Below are 21,786 nucleotides of genomic sequence, written 5' to 3' on the forward strand. Positions count from 1 at the left end.
TGTATCAGCTTTACAGAATTTTAGGAAATTTTTTCAGATATTTTTTACATGCTGTACACACATTGCATGAACAGTACACAATTTTTTCCATTCTAAACCCTTTTATAATGCCCCTTGCTGTAGCAGGGGGCATTAAATTTTACCATTGTCTGTCTGTACGTGCTGAAATTGATTTCTGTTCTCTAACTTTATTTTGCCTCAACCAAATGTTATGAAACATACACTATCATGCTTATTACCACAAAACACGGATCAAGTTTGAATTTAGGGGGCATCACTTTACCTTTCTAGAGTTATGCCCCATAACAAATAGAAAAATTGCTGAATTTTTCTTTTCCGTTCTCTAACGTAAGTTTGCCTCAACCAAATGTTATGAATCTTATGCACAATGCTTATAACCACATAACACCGATTAAGTTTGAATTTGGGTGGTGTCGTTTTTACCGTTCTAGAGTTATGCCCGTTTACAAATGGGAAAAAATTGCTGAATTTTTCGTTTCCGTTCTGTAACAAGTTTGCCATAACCAAATGTTATGAAACTTATACGCAATGCACAGATCAAGCACGAATTTGGGTAGCGTCACTTTTACCGTTCTTGAGTTATGTCCCTTTATAACGTTATATGCCAGCTGGGCATCATCTGTGTCCCATGGACGTATTTAAATTTTTTTGATTAACAGGCTCATCATTCTAGGGGACTAGGTCAGAGAAGTCACTTTCTTGACTGCCAAATCTGATATACATGTACCAGTTGTCCAAACAGTGGATTTCTTCTTTAGACCACTCCTTCACACAGTTTTATGAGCCCTAGGCAGCAAAAATTGTGAACTCAACCAAAATTGTCCAATGTGTTCATGGACTTAAAGCTTAAGGTTGATATTAATTTTCTAATGCAATAAATTTTAATGTCACTTGAAAATTTGTCCAAATAAAACTTAAAGTGACAAAGTTCATTTTGATACTGTATAGTATGTAGAGTAACATAGTTACATGTATAAATAAATTAAAACTGATGTTAGACATGTTACAGAAAAGGTTGTAAAAATGGAACAGCAAATGCAGTTGGACCAAAGGTTTTGTTGAGTGCATTAACATAGGGAAACCATAAAGAGTGCTTAGGATCCAGTGCATGAACATAAATATTCATCATCTACATGCGACATTGTTTTTTCTTGCCTGCTGCTAGAGAAAATTTGGGTTTGCTTTTGCATTTTGGGCTAGCTAGGCCAAAACAAAATATATATGTCTGTTTAAGGGAAAAAATAGGGAAGGTAGGTCGGTATTTCCATTTTATATTTTGCAACACAATTTGGAGTCGAACCATCCGTCTTGCCATGGTCTGAATTGTCCATATGCTGATTTTACCCGTATTTTTAATGATTGAATTATTTCCCATTGTTATTGGTTGGAAAAACATGGCTGCAAAGTGTTTATTTCATCACAAGAATCGCGAGTTTCCTTATAACAGCTGTCATATTCACCATTGTGAACATTGGGATGTATCAGGCAATTGATTTATTTTATTTGCAACTCTAACTTCGCTTTTGGCATGAGTTTAGTTAATTTTTGTCCCCTGCGTAATGTGTTGCAGGGGACATGGAAATACTGGGCTAGCGTCCGTGTGTCAGTCCGTCCCATCTTGTGATCGCTCTCACAGGTACAATTCTTTTCAAATTTTATAAAACTTATACTATAAGTTAATATCAGCAATATCTCGGACAAGTTTTATCGTGGTGGCCGATCAAATTTTTTAAAAAGAGTTATGCCCCTTGGAAATATTAAATATGTGCAACGCGGGGGACATTGGAACTCTGTTCTTTTATTCACTCAAAAGTAGGGTCGGTTGGGTAACAGTTAACAGACATATTTTTTTTTGCCTTTCTTTTTTTAACATCTGACCAGAAATGACCCTTACAATAAATTTTTTGAAAAAAATGGTGTTTTAATGAAATATTTAGTGTAAAATCTCAAGTAGTGAATACCTATGTCCAAGCACTGTACATGTAGTTGTCCATTTAGCTAGCTACTTCTAGTGTGTGTGTGTGAAAAGTTGACACTGCACTGGGTCCTTCAGTGTGTAAATATTCTCACTAATTTGACAGGGTCATCAGAAGTAGTATGGAGCGGGGGCTCTGCTCATTATAACAGTGAACATATTATTGTACATTTAAACATATGAATTTGAATAAGATTTTATAGAACATTTGTACAAAACTAGAGGCTCACTAGTACATTGTCCAACAAATTTGAACACCCCTGCAGTGAACAAGAAGGCCCTATTGATTTTTGGCTCATCAGAACAAAGGTTTAGGGTACAGTTCAACTGCAGATCTTTCTATCAATAGACTGAAGTTTTTGGGAAATGTTTTGTTTCTAGACAATATTTTTTGAGTCCTTGATACAATGTTTGCCACTCTATTGTGGATATTGCACCTTTCAGTACAGAAGGCCCTAGTATAGGTTTTTTTTTAGGTCACTGGATCAACAGTTAAGGTCACATCTTTAATTTAAAGAATTTCAGGGAATATTTGTTTAACCAGTCATCTAATCATTACGAAGTTAATGACCTCCCTTGGGAAGAGATTTTTTTTGTGGTCAAGTTTAGTTTTTGGACAAAATAAAATTGAGAAGGGAAACGGGAAATGTGTCAAAGAGACAACAACCCGACCAAAGAGTAGAAAACAGCCCAAGACCACCAATGGGTCTTCAACACCGCGAGAAAATCCCACACCCAGAGACGGGCATCAGCTGGTCCCTTAACGAAAATGTGTACTAGTTAAGAGAAAATTGACGTCACACTAAACTCTGAAACATATAAATGAACCAAAATTAAAAAAACATGCAAGACTAACAAAGGCCAGAGGTTCCTGACTTGGGACAGGCGCAAAAATGCAGCAGGGTTAAACATATATGTGAGATCTCAAACTTCTTCTACTTCAAATCCATAAAGATTGCCAGTTGGCTTTTGCATCCATGGTGCTTCTGATTTTTTTAAATTTTGAAAACTGTACATGTATTTAACAGTAATCCTTGCTTAGTTGTGTCTTCCAAAATGGAATCCCAATGTCAAATTTACTTTTAATATCAAGCTTAAAATTCTCCCCTAATACTTACTTAGCATTCTATTTCACATCTTTTATGTCTGCATTTCACATGAATTATTTATTTATACATTTGATAATTGTGTTTGGGTGTGTGTGTTTTAGAATAATGCATTTATTTAGTTTTTATAAAGATCATATACATGTAACCAACTTCCATAATATTGTAAATATTACAAATATATTATTAGCAATTGAAGTTAAATTATCAGAATTTGTTTTCCTGTTCTAAATTTATGTATAAATAAATTTTATTGTGAAATACATGTTCATGTATATATGATGTATCAGATTTTTGCAGTAAAAATAATATCAATAAAAAGTAATAAAATAGACAAAATTTTCTAATTACAGATGTTTAAATAATTTGCATACTGTATATATGAATAATAAATTTTTGCGAATAATAGCACATCATTTGTATGAACTTTTTCAGAGTCAGTAAGGCAAAGCACAAGTCCACCTGCAGGTAACAACTTTGATATTTCCTTTTTCTTACTTTTATTTTATGTACCCCTTTTAAGTTCTTTTAAAGCATAAATTTTACAAATGTGAATTTCCTTCTATTTCTGTAATTTGTATCTGAAAAAAAACCAATTAAATACATGTACTCATGTTTAACATTTCTGATGAGAAATTAAGTAAATCAAATATATTTTATATTTAATAACTTTCCTTGGATTCAAATGAAGATCTAGTGAAACCCCTTTAGTGGTCACTCTCAGACCTATGTCCCGAAAGAGCCCATCAGAACCATTTTTGCAGAATACCGTAATCAGCCATGTATAGTTTGCACTGGTCATGCTGGTACATAATCTGCACCCCCCTTCTCGCCACGAAAATTCAGGTACACAAATTTTTGTAACTGGTTGAAAACACCGCTTTTTCAAATCCGGTAATATCAAATCGTATGTGATCGTTTGCAATATTTTCATAGAAAAACCCTTTTCAATCATCAAGTAGAAGTTTTTCGGTCTGTGCTTCCATTCGTTCATCTGTTCTGTCTGTCCTGCTTCAGGTTAAAGTTTTTGGTCAAGGTAGTTTTTGATGAAGTTGAAGTCCAATCAACTTGAAACTTAGTACACATGTTCCCTATGATATGATCTTTCTAATTTTAATGCCAAATTAGAGTTTTGACCCCAATTTCACGGTCCACTGAACATAGAAAATTATAGTGCCAGTGGGGCATCCGTGTACTATGAACACATTCTTGTTTCATTCTGTTATATACAAGTGGTTTTCAGTTTATGTTATGCAATGCTGTGAAAAGAAACAAGACAAAGAATAGATTGAAACAAGAAATTTGTAATGAAGCATTCAATTTTGAAATTAATCACTTTATAATGGATTTTGAATTAAATTGCACATCAATATGGGTTAGTTGTCTCATTGGCAATCATACCACATCTTATTTTTATAGGTTAAATATTAGTTTTGAAAATGATAAGTGTGCCGTCTACAATTTCAATAACAAACATGGCAGAGCGTAAACAGACCTTTCAAAAATTCTTGAGTTTTTCTCATTTCTTGCTTATTGAACTCTATAAGCCGCACCCCTGCCTGGCAGCTTTAAAATAATTTTGCGGTTGTATATTGGTATCACGTCGTCGTCAGCATCATCCGAAGACATTTGGTTTCCGGACAATAACTTTAGTAAATGTGAAAAGAAATCTATGAAATTCAAACACAAGGTTTATAATCATAAAAGGAATGTTGGGATTGATTTTGGGGGTTATAGTCCTAACAGTTTAGGAATTAGGGTCCAAAAAGGGGCCCAAGTAAGCATTTTTCTAGTTTCAAGACAATAACTTGTGGAACGGTGTATGGATCTCTGAAATTATACCACAAGTGTCCATACCACAAAGGGATGGTTAGGATTGGCTTTGGGGGGTTATGACTCAAACCGTTTAGGAATTAGGGGCAAAAAAGGGGGAAAAACAAGGGTTTCCTGGTTAATGGACAATTAAAAAAAAATACAATGTTATGTTTGGATTACCTCATTTACACTGCTTTTAAATTATGTATAAATAAATGTTGTATTGTCTTGAGGTGATTAGCTGTCAATTTAATTTTAGAAGATACTATTTAAAAATGCTGATTAAGGAATATTAATTTTAGCCATGATTATGTATGTCATTTTCTATTTTAAGACTTTTATGATGTATTTAAATGGGTAATTATGGTTGCAAACTCCATTGGAAATTTTTAGATTTCATAAATTAAAAAGAAAATTTCTTCAAATATTTAAAAAAAAAAAGGGGGGGTAAAATTTTTTAAATTTTTTTTAGGGAGGGGGTCAATTCGCAACAGCATAGTGTATTGCACAAAAGCAAAAAATTGAATATAAATTCAAATCATATAACCAATTCTAATTTCTTTGACTACAGTTATTCTGTGTCAGAAACCTATATTGTGTCAAATATTTAATTACAATCCAAATCCAGACCTGTATCAAGCGCGAATATTGTGTCCATTTTTGCCCCAACTGTTCATGGTTGGACCTCTGTGGTAGTATCCAGCTACGCTCGGCGAAGCAATTTATTTAGAATAAAACCGCGGACTATACAGGCCTGAATTGGGAACTTGAGTTTTACATGTATATTTTTCTATGGGTGTCATCCACTTTGTTCCAGACCGGTATTGTAGAAAATTGTTCATCAGCCCAAAGTTTGAATGTTAAAACATTGATTCATGGTAGACTAAAAATTATGAACAGGACTTTTTATTATTCTTTTTAGTATGACTGAAAGGTTTTGCTGATATGTTAGAATTTACATATTTGAATGATGTTTTTATTTTATTGCTTTTTTAAAATTCGTTGTAATGGGACCGAGGTACTAGTTTTGGCTTTGGGGCACTTTGGTGGTCATGGAATTCAACCAATTTTAATACAGTATATTTAATATTAGTTAACAAGAGCAATTTAAAATCATTACTTCAATTGAAACATTTTTGTAACAGGTCAACTTTTGATACATTTCAATTATAATTTCAGAAACTGCATCATGGTTGAAAAATGTAGATCCACGAGGTGAGTGTTGCTATAAGTAAATCTTTTTAGATTAGACATTGTTAAAACAAGACAAAGAAAAGTCTGTTTAAGGTTGACTAAATTACCCTGAGTTAAGTATCTACTCTTATCCATTCTGTTGAGGCTTTTTGTCAGGTACCGTCCAAGATTTTGTCATTTCAAGATTGCTTCCCCACAGAATCAATATTTTATACAAGAAAGATCATATTGCAACCTTAAACAGATATTTTGTAGGTCACACCAACTTATATTCATTTCTTTTACTACATTTTTTTAGAATGAATGCATTGTTGAATAATACATTTAATATGCCAAGATTTTTTACACACCAGTTCACAATAACTGAACAAACTTTTGCTAATACAGTAGGCATACATTGTAACATGTACTATGTAATATACAGAACTGTATGAGTAGTAGTAGTAATTTAAGTTTTCCACTTTTGCAGATTCACTATTTTTTTTTGGGGGGGGGGGGGGTATTTTTTAGGGTATAGAAATACATGTATATTTGTTAAGGTTTTTTTCCCAGGAATTAATGGGTTGTAAGGTTGAGATTTTTGTCAGAGAGGGGTGGAGGGGGTTTATTACATTGTGTCTTTACTTCCAGTTCTTGTATTATTTATATTGTTTTACAGGTTATTTTTAATCTGTCCGTGAACAAAGTGGCCTAGATTAATATGGTTTTGACCAATTACGTCCCTTATTTTGATAGAACAACTAATATGTAGATGAGAAGTTTGAAATGCGATAACTGTTTGGTTCAGAGCATAAAATTATAGTTGGTTGGAAAGCCCTAACGCCTGTTTTATTTAATTTATTTGTGGGGGGTCATATTTGTAAGAATATCACTATCAGCCCTTTTGACATTTAGGACCTAAATCCACAAATTAGCAAAAGTAATGAAAAAGAAGATTGAATTGCTATGATTCAGATATAAAAAGGCCTAAATCTTTTTGTTAGGTCTGAACTTTCAGCTAGATCTGTACATAAAGATTTCACTAAGTGGAGAAATATCAAATTGTCAATCCCTCTGTTGTCTGTGTTTCTTTTTACTACACATCTCTATTGCATTTTTCTCAGCAAGTACTGGTCGCAGATCCGTCATACTTTTATCAGTTTTCTTCTTTCTAATTAGTCTTTAGATCTCCAGCTTTTCTTCAAATATTTTTATTTGCCTTCATCATAAAAAAAGCTACTTTATGGTTTCCATAGAAATATTTTTAAGGATGTGGACTGAAGGATGTGGACCTACTGAAAGGAGTGGGCTTATATTGGGTAAAGGGGAATCTTCACTTATAAAAGAATGGGGCTTAATAAGCGCATGTGGCCTAACTCCACTATGCATCTACCCTCTAGGAAAAAAAAACATTGGATCAGTCATTTAATTTAATTTTACTACATTTGTATCATTTTACATAGGGTTTCAAATGAATTTAATTAGGAATACATACCATACACATGCAAGTTCAGAGATAGTATAATTTAAGATTATTTGTTAAACCATTTACATGTTCCTAGTCATACACATTTGAAAAAGTACCAGGCTTTTTGTATGACTTTTGATTCCTGTAATCGAAATGGGATTTATTTCATGTTTTATTGAAATTATGCTTCTTTCTAAGCCCTTTTACTCTAAAGATGCTAGTGTGTATATATGTGTCAGTTGGATCAAGCTTCTGCTGTGTTTTGTAACAAATACTGTAGGGATTGAACATTATCTTATTGACCCTCCATTTGTACCCTATAGTAAATCTGTCTGCACTTTCTATGTTGTGTAATGACTTTTGTTTGCATTTAAAGACTCATAATTTTGAACTCTTAGTATGACTGAAGTGTAGAAATGGGAAGGATCGAGTCCTACAAGTTCATTGTTGTTTATATCTGAATGTTGAATGCTCTTCACAAATATTTTGCCCATAGTAGTCCTTTTAAAATCTTGTCCAGACAGTGGCAATTTGCAACATAAAACAGTTGTCTTATTGGTTGTTTAGATACAGCTGTCTTATTTATGAATGCTTAGTATCTTCTGTGAAGAAACTAAAATGTTAAATTGAGCAAAACATATTTCTATGACAGAAAAAAAAAATTATGTGAATTTTGTTGTGAAACTGCTGGGATAGAGATTCAAAATATTGTGTACTTTTTGTTGATGTGTCTTTTTATGTGGTTTATTGAAAAGGATTGGTTTTTAAAATTTCATAAGCCTTTCATTTGGTATTTAATTTCATGGCATTAGTGAAATATGAAATCAACCGAAGTAGTAATCAATTGATAATTGTATATTATACAAATCTTTAAAATTAATTCATGAAAAAATGAAAGGAATGAAAAGTTTAGAAAAAATTCAGTGGAAAATGTTTGATGATAAACTAAGAAAGTTGCAGATTTTATCAGTATTTTTTTTCTGTGTGGTGCAAAATGTGTCATTATTAAGGGTAATTTTAGACATGGTTTATGTAGTAACATGTTTATTTCGTGGAATATCAGCATCATACATGTCCATGTATGTATTTGGATCTATAAATTTCAAAACTCATTAGGAGACATTGTGGAATTTTACTGAAAATCCAGGTCAACAAAAATTTCTCCGTAATGCTTCTTTACAGAGTCATCGGGCATCCTAGCTAAATACAGGGTGATAATCTCCCTCACTTTGTCTGGTTGGTGGGGGATTTTACCTTTTTGTTGCATTCCCTTTAAGATTCTGACATTGTTTAGTACAAATGATCACTTCGTGAAGTATGAGTAATGTTATAATTAACAGGATGATGATTAGAACAGCATACCATAGTTTTACAAGTCAGATATTGATTGTTTTATCATTGTAATGGTTATTATTCCATCATAAATATTCAATACATTGGTAAACACCAGTCTCTGGAGTCAATAGGTCTGATTTTATAATCTTTATCATCTCAAGATTAGAATGGATGTCTTGGAAGGAGTTTGGTACTAATATCCGTCTGCCAAGTCAATAGACAAATTCAGAATCTTTTTTTAGTATAAGAATTCAAAATGACTGATTGAAGCAATCAATTTTTTTTAATCAGAACAATGTAGTCCTGGAAATTATACAAGAATTTTGTGAAATAAAATAGTTGATGTTTAAAGCTTTCAATGAGTTTGAAGATATAATTTCATGGTATTTGGCTTGTTTTTCACAGTGGTTTAAATCCCTGTAATTTTTTTGTAGAGATATTTATGATAATTTGTACACATGATATAATGGAAGATGAAAATCCAATAAATGTTTTTGAATATGTACATCAGAAATATCCCTTAAGCTTTCTTTTCATCTGTAAAATGTCTTCCATGATACTTGTGTGGAAATGACAGAAGATTTTTAAGAATTTTCCAAAATAAACAGCTGACCCAAAAAAATCTTATCTTGCAAAGTATTGAATAGATATGCATAATTATATGCAAATTATTATGCCAGATAGACTTTTACTTTTTTCATTGGCTTATTTTTTTTCATGTTGTTTTCTTGCTTTTTTTATTTTTAAAGTTTTCATAAAACAAAAAGCAAAAATTATTCCATAGGTTGTCTACAAAACAGACAGTTTTGCTATGGTCAACAGTGTGACTAAGTTTACTCTGAAACACATATATGTAAATCTGAGTCAATAGGGGGAAAAAATGTATTAAAATTTAATATTAAATTAGGCACTTGTAACAAAATGTTATTAAAGTACATGTAGGCTTGCAATTACAGATAAAATCTTCATTAAATCACTAGACCCTATTTCACAAGCAAATCCCAAAAGAGAGCAGACTTTAGATATGTTTCTATGTAGGTCACCATACTTTCACAACTAGACTTTGAAGAAGTATTTGTTTATGCAAATGGTTTGTTGGGTATAAAAGAAATAAAAATCATGATTTACATATATAATAGCATTGTTTTCTAGTTAGAATGATAATTACTAGTAGAAATTTGTGTTGTTTTTATTAACCTTGTTTATTTGACAATTATTTAAACACCAGACAACGAAGAAGACACTTATTTTGCATCAGACCATAAAGTTACAACTATTGAGGAAGAACCGGAGCATAAAGTTTGTAAGTTCGGCATGTGTAGTCCAAACTAAAATGGCATACGATATACATGTAGGCTGCAAGCACCCATTCTGCATGATTGTTATGAATAACAGCGGATAAATGTCCAGACTTTCAAAAGTAGGCTACTTTACTCCAAAAACCACCTACTTTGAAAATATAAGTTTTACCGAACAAGCTACTTCAGTACACACACGGTAGTTTAGTCAAAAATCACCCATGCTGCTGATGTTGAGTGATTCTCTGTGAAACATGGTGATTGGAGTTGACCTCCAACCTGGTCTTATATTAATACCATGTGATAAAATGTAATATTACAGAGATATATATTTCAGAGAGGATCCAGCACAGTCGGGAGCATTCATTGAAAATTCATCGCCAAAAATCTGGCTTTTAAAACTGAATCACCCTTTGTATACTGTACTCTGAAAGCCAGAGTAAAATTCATTGAAAGCCCTGAAATGTGTCAGACTATTGACACCAAAAAAAAATGGAAATATGAGCAAGGAGAGATTTGGAGTAAACATCTTTGAGATAGCAACCCAAACAATATTGATGTTTATGCTTTTTATGAGGCTTTTTGTATGCAATATTTGCTCATGTTTTTGCTTGTGTTTTGCATTTCAAATTTATCCATTCTTGTACTGGTTAAGTATGGTTTCTGAAAAGCCAGATGAATTCTTTTCGACATTGTTTAAGATGAGCCTGTTAATTTGTGTGAAGATTTCAATGAATATAAACTTAAGGAATTTACAGGATCATGTCTGCATTCATTTGCACTAATGCCATTATGGTTTGGGTCATACATTTTTTTATGAATTATTTATACATTTTTGGTTTTGCTTGCCTTATTTCACGTTTGGTATTTTTTTTTTTTTTCATTATTATTTCTTTTACTGTTCTATTTCATATTATTTATTTATTATAAAAAAATACAAGAAAATGATTACCTGAACACTAATAAGTCGTAACATTAAGAACGGAAAGGGTAACAGTTAACAATAAATCACCAAATTTTCTTAATGGTTACATTGCTCAGACTTCATTATATTGAATATATATTAACTTGTATGGAAAACTAATTTAATCCCTCCCGTTTGTTAAATAGTTTTGCTATGGTTGTGTAAAAAAGGATTTGTTGATCAGCATATTAGGCTGTCAGATATGCAAAGTGATCACCAATGACTTAACTTGTGCGGTTCTGTAAACATTAGTTTTTATGCCCTCGCCTTAGCGGAGGGGCATTAAGTTTTTTCCTTGTCCATACTACCCAAAATTGATTTTCGTTCTCTGACTTTAGTTTGCCTCGACCAAATGTTATGAAACTTATACCATAAAACACGGATCAAGTTTGAATATGGGTAGCTTCACTTTTACAGTTCTCTAGTTATGTCCCTTATAAGGTTATTTGCAAGCTTGGCATCATCTGTGTCCCATGGACGCATTCTCCATTTATTTTATCTTCAAATAAATACAAGAAACTTGTTATGAAGTTAATCTCTTAATATCTTTTTAGTATAGTGTAATGAATGAAGTGGTGAAAAATGCATGGCCAAGAGACCCCATCTCTTTTATAGACAGGCAAATTTCCGTTTTCTTCTTGTTATCTGCAAATCTCTAAGAAAACATCAAAAAAACATTTTTGAATCATGTGTTAACCCAGGTATAACAGGACAAGTTTACAGAATATGTTTCATGCTTCATGGTACACATGTGAAATGGATTTACAAGGCTTCCGCCTACCTACATGATTTGCATGCATAAATGACATGCCCTTCAGAAATTTAAAAATATTTATTTTAATTGATGTAAAAATTGCAATTTGAAAGCCCTTCTTACATTTTTGTCAAAATATTTATGACATGAGAAAAGAGTTACACATATCATGTATATATTAAAATGCAATTATCCATGTATTTCTACTTTTACAAGAAAATGGTTGGTGTTTCAAGACTTTTGACTACACAATCTGGTAACTGCTCATGACAAGGTCTAATGATGAAATTTTTTGATTACCTATTAAAAAAAAAGGACATATGCACTAAATGGAAGCAGATCTTTGAAAAAAAAAATTGTTTGGAGTTCTCCCACTCTGACTTTGGCTAACCAAGGTTCACCTGTTAAATCCAGCTAACCTTCTGTAAAAAAGGACATGTTGTTAAGGTTGATGAACCTTGTTGTATTAGATAGGTCATGATAATTAGATTGGTGTTCAGCTTGTAATTTAATCAGTAAAAAATAACTGTCTATTAATTATTTATTACATAGCTGTGTAGTGATGTGTTAAACTGCTACTTTTATATGTTTTTAGTTTATATTATTCATGCATGAAGTTCATGCAATAACCTTCAAAGAAAGAATAAGGGAAGGGTTCAGTTAGGTCACACATTTGTGGTGTTGTCCTCTAAAATCTCTATGGTTTCTGAACTAAAAATATTAATTTAACCATATACAAGATTACAAGGCACCAGCCCTTTTATTGTCTGTGAGGAGGAGGTGGAATTTTAGGTTTAATGAATAGATACTATTGGGTTTAATGAATAGATACTATTGGGTTTAATGAATAGATACTATTGGGTTTAATGAATAGATACTATTGGGTTTAATGAATAGATACTATTGGGTTTAATGAATAGATACTATTGGGTTTAATGAATAGATACTATTATTTTTAATGAATAGATACTATTGGGTTTAATGAATAGGTACAGGTTGTTGTCTCTTTGACACATTCCCCATTTCCATTCTCAATTTTATAAGGACAGCACAAAAAACCACCCTGATCTCTTTAAGAAATGTTTAATATCAGGTTGTATATAAATTTCATGAGTAGTGGTCCAATATTTTAATGAAATATTTATAGTCCTGATGCTAATAAAACCGTGAGTCTCCTGAACTACCAAAATTTATTTAAATTGCCAACAAAAAAGTAATATATACAACATGTACATTGCCAGGTATTATACTGTACAATAGCACATTAAAGAACCCTTGCAAACATTTTTTTAGGAAGAGGGGGAGGGGGGCTGTAGGTTGCTTGCTGGCAGTGTTGCAAAGCAAATTTTCTTACCCTACCCAACATACAGCTACCCTCATTTTCCTGACATTACCCAACATACATCTACCCTCATTTTCCTGACATAACCCAACATACAGCTACCCTCGTTTTCCTGACATTACCCAACATACAGCTACCCTCATTTTCCTGACATTACCCAACATACAGCTACCCTCATTTTCCTGACATAACCCAACATACAGCTACCCTCGTTTTCCTGACATTACCCAACATACAGCTACCCTCATTTTCCTGACATTACCCAACATACAGCTACCCTCATTTTCCTGACATTACCCAACATACAGCTACCCTTATTAATTTTCATCAAAATTCCCACCTTTCATCAGTCAATACACTTTGCAAAACCTACCTATTGGAATTATTGTTATGTTCTTATCTTGAATGTATGCATGAAATATTTGCCACTGGATAATAAACAATCAATCTTTCCAGGGAGAAAAACTTAACAAAAGTTCATTTAATGTTGTATTGTGACAAACAAATACAAACTTTTGTTGTAAAGTGATAAAACAAGTTTGGTTAGATAAAATCTCCAAAAAATAGTACAAGACCACCACATGTTCATAATGGTGTGCGTATCCCAAGTCATTGGTTGTCTTTTGTTATACATGTATCTTATAATTAAGATTTTTAGATATTTTATGTTTATAAGGCAGATCTTTGGACCATCTAACCCCAATCTTGAACTACAAACTATAGGCCCACACAAGGATAGATATATCTCTTAATCATGGACCCTTAGCACTGGTGGACCCAGGGGGTGTTCTGGGTGTTGGAACCCCCTCTTTTTTTCAAAATTATGTGAACATTACATGGGCCAGGGGTTGAAACACCCCTAGCCCCCTTTTCAAAATCACTGGATCCGCACCTAAATGTACGTTGTATGATAATACCATAATACACCTTGCCATATCCTAAGTTTACACCTTACATATACCCAAAGTTTACACCTGTAGTGATCAGATATCATTATTATTTACAACATCAGAATAAACTGTAAAACATCTGTTCTTTGCAAATCATCAAGAGCTGAATTATCTGTGTAATAACATGATTAGGGAGTTTGTCTGTACAGGCTAAATGTCAATGTTTGCATTACTGCAAAATCTAATTATTGAATTCATTTATTAATGAAGATTTCAGACATCAGTAGCAAAGCTTATTTTGTAATCACAACCCAAGTAATTGTAACAGTACATTCCAGTTTCTGGGAGAATCAAGAACAGAGTTTAAGCCTTCCAGTTCTGTAACACCAAGGATTTGTATACTATACAAATACTTGCTAAAACTGATCGATTTCAAAAGGATTTGTAAGCAATGGCAGTTGGGAAATCACATTTTATGTGTAAGATTTGTATGACTCCTGAATCATTTCTAAATTTACTAGACATATAACATTTATATAATGATAAAGAAACAGACTGCAAGCACTGAAACAACAGTACAAATTATTGACAAATCATAGATTACAGTCACTGAGTCATTGACAAGGTGATTGATTTTACAGTTATTGTGATTACAGATCAATAAAATCTTTTTCCTGATCACCTGTAGGAATGCATGTAATCAATGGAATGCAGTGCATGATAAGGTGAAAAGAAAGCTTTGAATGCAGCCTTGTTAATCTTTAGAATGTAGGGAAAAAAAATATATAACATGTATAATCAATGTGAGATGCAGCTTGAATGCAGACATAAATATACACTATATAAAACGCAGTGTTGACCATTTATTATGTCATCTTTGGTTGTGATCAGGTTGCTGATATTTAATGCTAACTGCATTATACAACTGCAGTTTTTATATTCTTTGTCTCCGTCACACTGTCACTCACACATTAACTTTTTACTGAAATGATAGAAAAAGGTCTATTTATGTATTGATAATGTACACTTGTCACAAAAAAATGTACTTGCATAAGTACATGTTCAAAAGAACATATTTAGGAATATATATTACTGTTTTATATACCTATTTATAGTGGTGTGGGTCTTTTATGATGGATATATATGAATGGCCCTGATCAATAGATTAAATTATGATCAACAATTAGTTTATATCAGAACAGTTGGGTGAATTTTGTAGAGATTGTTTGGAATTGGTAATGGACAAGATTTTTCATAAACGTAAATGCCTGTAGTATTTTCTTTTTACAAATTTTTTTTTATTTTGATAAAAGTATAAATTTGTTAATATTGAACTCTTGAGTTCTTGAGACTCTTGTTCAGGGGATTCGAGGATTTGAGATGGTTGTTACACTATTTGAAGGTGGTATGTTTGGAATAATTCTAATTTTAGCTTATACTATATGATATCAATATTTATTAATTATTTATAGGAGTGTTCATGTAAAAATTGAAAGGATATTAGATATATGGTCCCCTTAGGTTAATCAAGGCTAAACTGTGGGTACTTAATTTTGTTCGATGATCTATTTCATGATTACATGTAAACATTCATTGGAAATGAAAGAAAGTTTCTAGTTTTTCTTGTGAGTGTTATTTTTTTTTTAAGGTTTTGTGATTATCTTTGAAATTAAACATTTAGATTATTGAAGGGGTGGCTCCATAAGTCAATATTTTTTTTAACAAACCACAATTATTCAGACAGCCTTTTGCAACTGATTTCTTATGATGTGCTATTACACCACTGTCCCAGATTAGGATTGAGTGTTGAGTGCTCTCAAAAATTGTTTAACCCCACCATATTTTTTATGTGCCTGTCCCAAGTCAGGATCCTGCAATTCAGTGGTTTTGATGTGGGTTTTTTTAAAAAATTTTATATAGTTTTTCATATGAATTAAGCCGTTGGTTTCGTCTTTTGAATTGTTGCACATTTTGTCATACTAGAGCACACACTATATACATGTAAGTGCAGAAGTAACTGGAATGAAAGCTGTTGTCTGTGTATATGTATGTAATGCGTCACATATTCAATGTACTTTGTGAAATATATCCACAATGGGAAAATGTGTTATATGAAATTATAGTGTAATGTATGTGAGTGTCCTGCCCATCAAGGGCACTTAATTGATAAATCAATAAATATTCTTATTCTTTATAACAGGGTGCTTAAAAAAAATAACATACATACTCCTACTGTGCTGTGTATATAATAAAGTGGAATAAGGAAGACTTATAGATCACTTATTCAGTATTGCTGTTTAGAAAGCTAATTAATATCTGTCCTTTAACTTAATTGATTGTCAAGCTAAAATATTGATTTTTTTTCTATCAACAACAAGGAAATATCAGTGTGTACTGATGGATTCTGCTTAACAATTGTTGACTTGATTGAATGGTGACAAGGGTATATATGGCATTGATATAGAACTATTATTCTATGAAGCATTGGTGGTTCCAAGGGGGGGTGTCCTGAGTTGCTAGATTTAGATCTCTAAACATAATCCATTTTAATACTTTTCCACCCTTGACAAAGTTTTTTACACCAAGATGGCTTTTAATGTAATAGACCACTTTTGGGTTTGTTGCATTTATGTCAAAAACTTTGGTTTTAGTGAACATCATTTGTGCGTTTAGAGGCATCGTCACTTCCTCCCCATGTTGAGCGAGAGGTTTGAAAAATATGATGCTATATTGCACGAATTATTTGGCAAATTAAATTCTTATAATTAATAATCAGCACTGCTGTCATTAGGGAATTGTGATGAAGTACCTACAGAACAAACATTATTGCTAGTTTATCCTGCATAATGAAGGTCACAAAGACGCTTGATGATCGAACTTTAATAGTGCAGGGATACAGGCAATCCTCTCTATCTGGTAAATGACGTCATAAAGGCACGCAAAATTGACCATCTTTTCCGGAAAAGGACATAACTCGAAAGTGGTCTATTGAATATCGTGCATTTCAATAAAATAAGGTCAAATTGCTGAAAGACTTGCATACAGAAATCTGTCCTTTTGCATAAACAATAATATCTTGATGTACCTCTTGTGCATATCTTATACCTTTACTGATTGAGTGAGCAGTGAGATGCCTCAAGAGACTACCAAAATGTAGTAAAATGTCTGCCAGCTCAAATATTATTGACATTCAGGTCAGTCCACTAGCTTAAGCTGTTACTGTCAAAGAAAAAAATTACATTATATTTGTGTAAAAAAAGAGATTTCTTTATGCATAATAAACCTGATGAGATAATATATGAATAGCATTGAATATTTGATTATGCATATACATGTGTCTATTCTTCCTTTTTTCAAGGACTATTAGTATTATTGTAAATTCAGAAATTATTGTGTGCATTTATTTTTGCGATTTTGTCATTTTAGACCAAAATGCGAGTTTGAATTAGTGCGATTACAACCCTGTTGCATTTTTCGCAATAATAAAAACATCGCAATGATTTATGAATTTACAGTATTCATTGATTACATTTTGATATAAAAAGTCAAAATGAAGTGGTATCTGTTCCAAAAACAGTGTTGAGACGGTTGAAGGTTAAAAATGCTTTTAATTATGTGCTTAACTTAAAGATACTGTCATTGGCTTATCATACATGGTTTGAATCTATAAAAAGTTACTCTCTTAGGACATCAAGTTTAACTGTGTAAATTATTTTGATGTAAGAGAAAGTTAGAATGAACAGCTCTGCCCATTGTCCCCTCCCACCCACCACCCCAGCCCCTTTACATATATCTTACAATATTTCTTTTAAAGTTATGTTATATTAAATTTTGCCATAAAGTTACTATCTTTGAAATTGGGGGGCCAGACAAAGTTAATTGATACCTGCCTAATAGGTTTGATCCTAGAAATCAAACCATAAACATTTTAACTCCAACAATAAAACAATTTACAAAATTATTTTTCTTTTCACATCCCTATTTTGATATTTTGATTTTGCAGTTTGCTTTACTTTTGTGTTGCAAGATGCATTACATTTTCAAGCACACATAGATTTCTATTGCATCATTTTAGCCTCAGCATCTTCAATGTGATATTGTATTGCCTGTAGTGTGAATTTTTTTTGCAGAGTAATTTTCACAAATGGAAATGCGGTGAATTTTATCCCAGTGACTAGCAGTAATATTGAATGTACTGTTATTTATTTCAGTATTGGAGCTAATCTATTGGAGAGATTTAAAGAAGACAGGGATAGTGTTTGGATCCATGTTATTTATATTGCTGTCTCTGGCTGTATTCTCAGTACTCAGTGTGTTAGCCTACCTGTCCCTAGCTGTTCTGTCTGTCACATTAAGTTTTAGGATTTATAAGAATGTTTTGGCTGCAGTCCAGAAATCGGGAGATGCTCATCCATTCAAGTAAGATTTTATACTTTTATTTACTTTTTATATGACCGCAAAAAATTTTTGGGGTCGTATATTAGTATCACGTCGTCGTCCTAAGACACTTGGTTTCAGAACAATAACTTCAGTATTAGTTAATAGAAATATATGAAATTTAAACACAAGGTTTATAACCACAAAAGGAAGGTTGGGATTGATTTTGGGGGTTATGGTCCTAACAGTTTAGGAATAAAGGGCCAAAAAAGGGACCCAAATAAGCATTTTTCTAGTTTTCAGACAATAACTTGTGGAACGGTGTATGGATCTCTCTGAAATTGTACAAGTTTCCATACCACAAAGGGATGGTTAGAATTGGCTTTAGGGGGTAATAACTCAAACCGTTAAGGAATTGGGGGCTAAAAGGGGGAAAAAAAAGGGTTTCCTTGTTAATGGACAATCACTTTTAAGTCCAATGTTAAATTTGGATTACCTCCCTTACACTGCTTTAAAATTATGTATAAAGAAATTTTGTATTGTCTTGAGGTGATTAGCTGTGTCAGACACCTATTATGTGTCAAACATTTAATTTCAATCCAAATTCAGACCTGTATCAAGCACCAACTGTTCAGGGTTGGACCTCTGCAGTCCTATCCAGCTGCGCTCGGCGAATCAATTTATTAGGTTTGGGATTTGAAAATTTTTGGAATCATTTGATATGTTGTCTCCCGCGCAACACATTGCGGTGGACATAGAAATACCTGGAGTCCGTCTGATCTTGTTAGCGCTCTCACATGTACTATTCTTGCCAGAATATATAAATCTTATATCATAGGTTTTTATTAGCAATGTTTTGGATGTTTTTGTATGTATAAAAGGAGATTTTGAGTGATCATCAATGAGACAGCAAACCAACGAAACAAATAACCAAAAATACAGGACAACATACAGTCTTCTACAGGGTTCCCACTAAGGTGAATCCATGAGTCCTGGACTCCTGAAAATCTGTCTGGACTCACCATTTTAAAAACTGGTGAGTTCAAAGATGCATCAAGATGGAAATATTTTGTATAAACTGAACACACATATCATCATTTTATAGCAAAGTTTAAAAGTAATCTGAATTTAATGTCATTTCATTGCTCTATTAGTTCATACAGACTTAAATAATAAATTATATTGCAATAAAATATCTTTTTCTTACTGTTGGACTCACTATGGCCAAAAATGATGAGTCCTTGGACTCACCTTCAAAAATCCTTAGTGAGAACCCTTTCTTCTACAATAGACAGGTGTCTACAGTATGTCAAGCAGGTAATCATCCAGAGTCTAATATAAGAAAAGCTGTAAAGCAAGTAAACAGATACTATCAAAGATCTGTTATCAGAAACAAATTCTCCGAAGAACAAAAATCATCACAAGATGAAACAGGACAACTGTGCTGACGGGGATAGTGTCAACTGTCAAAAGAATTGTAATTTCGTACCTCAGATTATGTATAGTTTGATACACAATGGTTAAGTTTTGTAATTAGATCATTCAGTTTAATATGTAGTCAATATGTAATTGTAGAGCCTTGTTGGATATGAACATTGATTTACCTGAGGATAAAGCACAAATGGCGCTGAAGAACATCTGTAAACATATTAACTGTACTGTTAAAGAGCTCAGACGATTGTTCCTTATTGAGGATCTGGTAGATTCAATGAAGGTTAGAATAAATAGAAAAACTGAAAAAGGATACACCCATAGGGTTCACTGGGGTATGAAGGATACACCCATAGGGTACACTGGGGTATGAAGGATACACCCATAGGGTACACTGGGGTATGAAGGATACACCCATAGGGTTCGCTGGGGTATGAAGGATACACCCATAGGGTTCGCTGGGGTATGAAGGATACACCCATAGGGTTCGCTGGGGTATGAAGGATACACCCATAGGGTTCACTGGGGTATGAAGGATACACCCATAGGGTTCACTGGGGTATGAAGGATACGCCCATAGGGTACACTGGGGTATGAAGGATACGCCCATAGGGTTCACTGGGGTATGAAGGATACACCCATAGGGTTCACTGGGGTATGAAGGATACACCCATAGGGTTCACTGGGGTATGAAGGATACACCCATAGGGTTCACTGGGGTATGAAGGATACACCCATAGGGTACACTGGGGTATGAAGGATACACCCATAGGGTTCACTGGGGTATAGGATACACCCATAGGGTTCACTGGGGTATGAAGGATACACCCATAGGGTTCACTGGGGTATGAAGGATACACCCATAGGGTTCACTGGGGTATGAAGGATACACCCATAGGGTTCACTGGGGTATGAAGGATACACCCATAGGGTTCACTGGGGTATGAAGGATACACCCATAGGGTTCACTGGGGTATAGGAGTATGGTCATCCCTTGTTCATCTTCTGACCTATAGTAAAATGTTTGCCAAAGTGGGGCCTCCTTTTGGCTGTGTTGGGTGTATAAATTAGCAGCCACTTTCGGTCAGAATGGGGAGGTTGAATCCCATGACTCATATAGAGACCGTCATGCTCTCTACATATTAAGAATCCTTGCAACAACTCTTTGAGGGTCCATACGTAGCCTGTAGCAAGGGTAATTTTCTGTCACTATCCAATTTACCCTCATTTTCCAGTGACTTTCCATATTAACCTGCCCTTCATTTAGGTCGAGCCCTTATTACAGAACCTACCTACTGTTTAAATTGTTAATTTGTTCTTGTCCTGAACATACAGAAAATATTGACGGACGTTAAACAAACATCAATGAATGAAAAAGAACAAATTATACAAATTCTGTCTAAAGGAGTATTTTCATAATATATAATTACAAATTGAAAAAATACTATTGAACCTTCAGTATCTGATTACGTACTTGTGCTTTGTTTTTCTGCTACTTGTTGACAAAGTAAGCTTGAAGGAGTTTCTGTTTGTCTGCAGCTTTTTTGACAAATGTTATAACAAGCCTGATTTCACATGGAACATCTGTTCACTCTTAATGATTACTATTAACAAAGGATAAAATGAAGTCTTAAATCTTTAATCTGACTATGAGCTGTGCTAAAATTAATATATGTTAGTTGTACAGACCATTATTGAAAAATAACAATACCTTTGACTGCGTAACAAATTTTAGAAGGGAAGATTACATTTGTACAATTGTATGCAAATTGCTAGTGTAAAATATTGTGTATGCAGACCGTGATGTTCTAGACATCTTTTTCATTTTATTGTGTAG

The 21,786-nt window shown here is 33.2% G+C and overlaps 1 protein-coding gene across 6 annotated transcripts in view; it reads left to right on the plus strand.

Moving 5' to 3' along the window:
- Nucleotides 1–21,786, plus strand: part of LOC127739227 (reticulon-1-A-like) — a 28,905-nt gene that overhangs the window by 745 nt on the left and 6,374 nt on the right. For 2 of the 6 annotated variants that reach the window (XM_052250846.1, XM_052250842.1), the window contains exons 2-6: nucleotides 3,538–3,570; nucleotides 6,097–6,132; nucleotides 10,122–10,196; nucleotides 18,353–18,560; nucleotides 20,094–20,232. In XM_052250846.1, coding sequence (XP_052106806.1) covers nucleotides 3,538–3,570; nucleotides 6,097–6,132; nucleotides 10,122–10,196; nucleotides 18,353–18,560; nucleotides 20,094–20,232 — 491 coding nt within the window. The remainder of the gene's footprint in view (nucleotides 1–3,537; nucleotides 3,571–6,096; nucleotides 6,133–10,121; nucleotides 10,197–18,352; nucleotides 18,561–20,093; nucleotides 20,233–21,786) is intronic. The other 4 variants (XM_052250844.1, XM_052250847.1, XM_052250843.1 and 1 more) reach the window with 3 other exon arrangements.

Source organism: Mytilus californianus, unplaced genomic scaffold (genome assembly GCF_021869535.1).
Source record: "Mytilus californianus isolate M0D057914Y unplaced genomic scaffold, xbMytCali1.0.p SCAF_4, whole genome shotgun sequence".
Classification (NCBI taxonomy): Eukaryota; Metazoa; Mollusca; class Bivalvia; order Mytilida; family Mytilidae; genus Mytilus; species Mytilus californianus.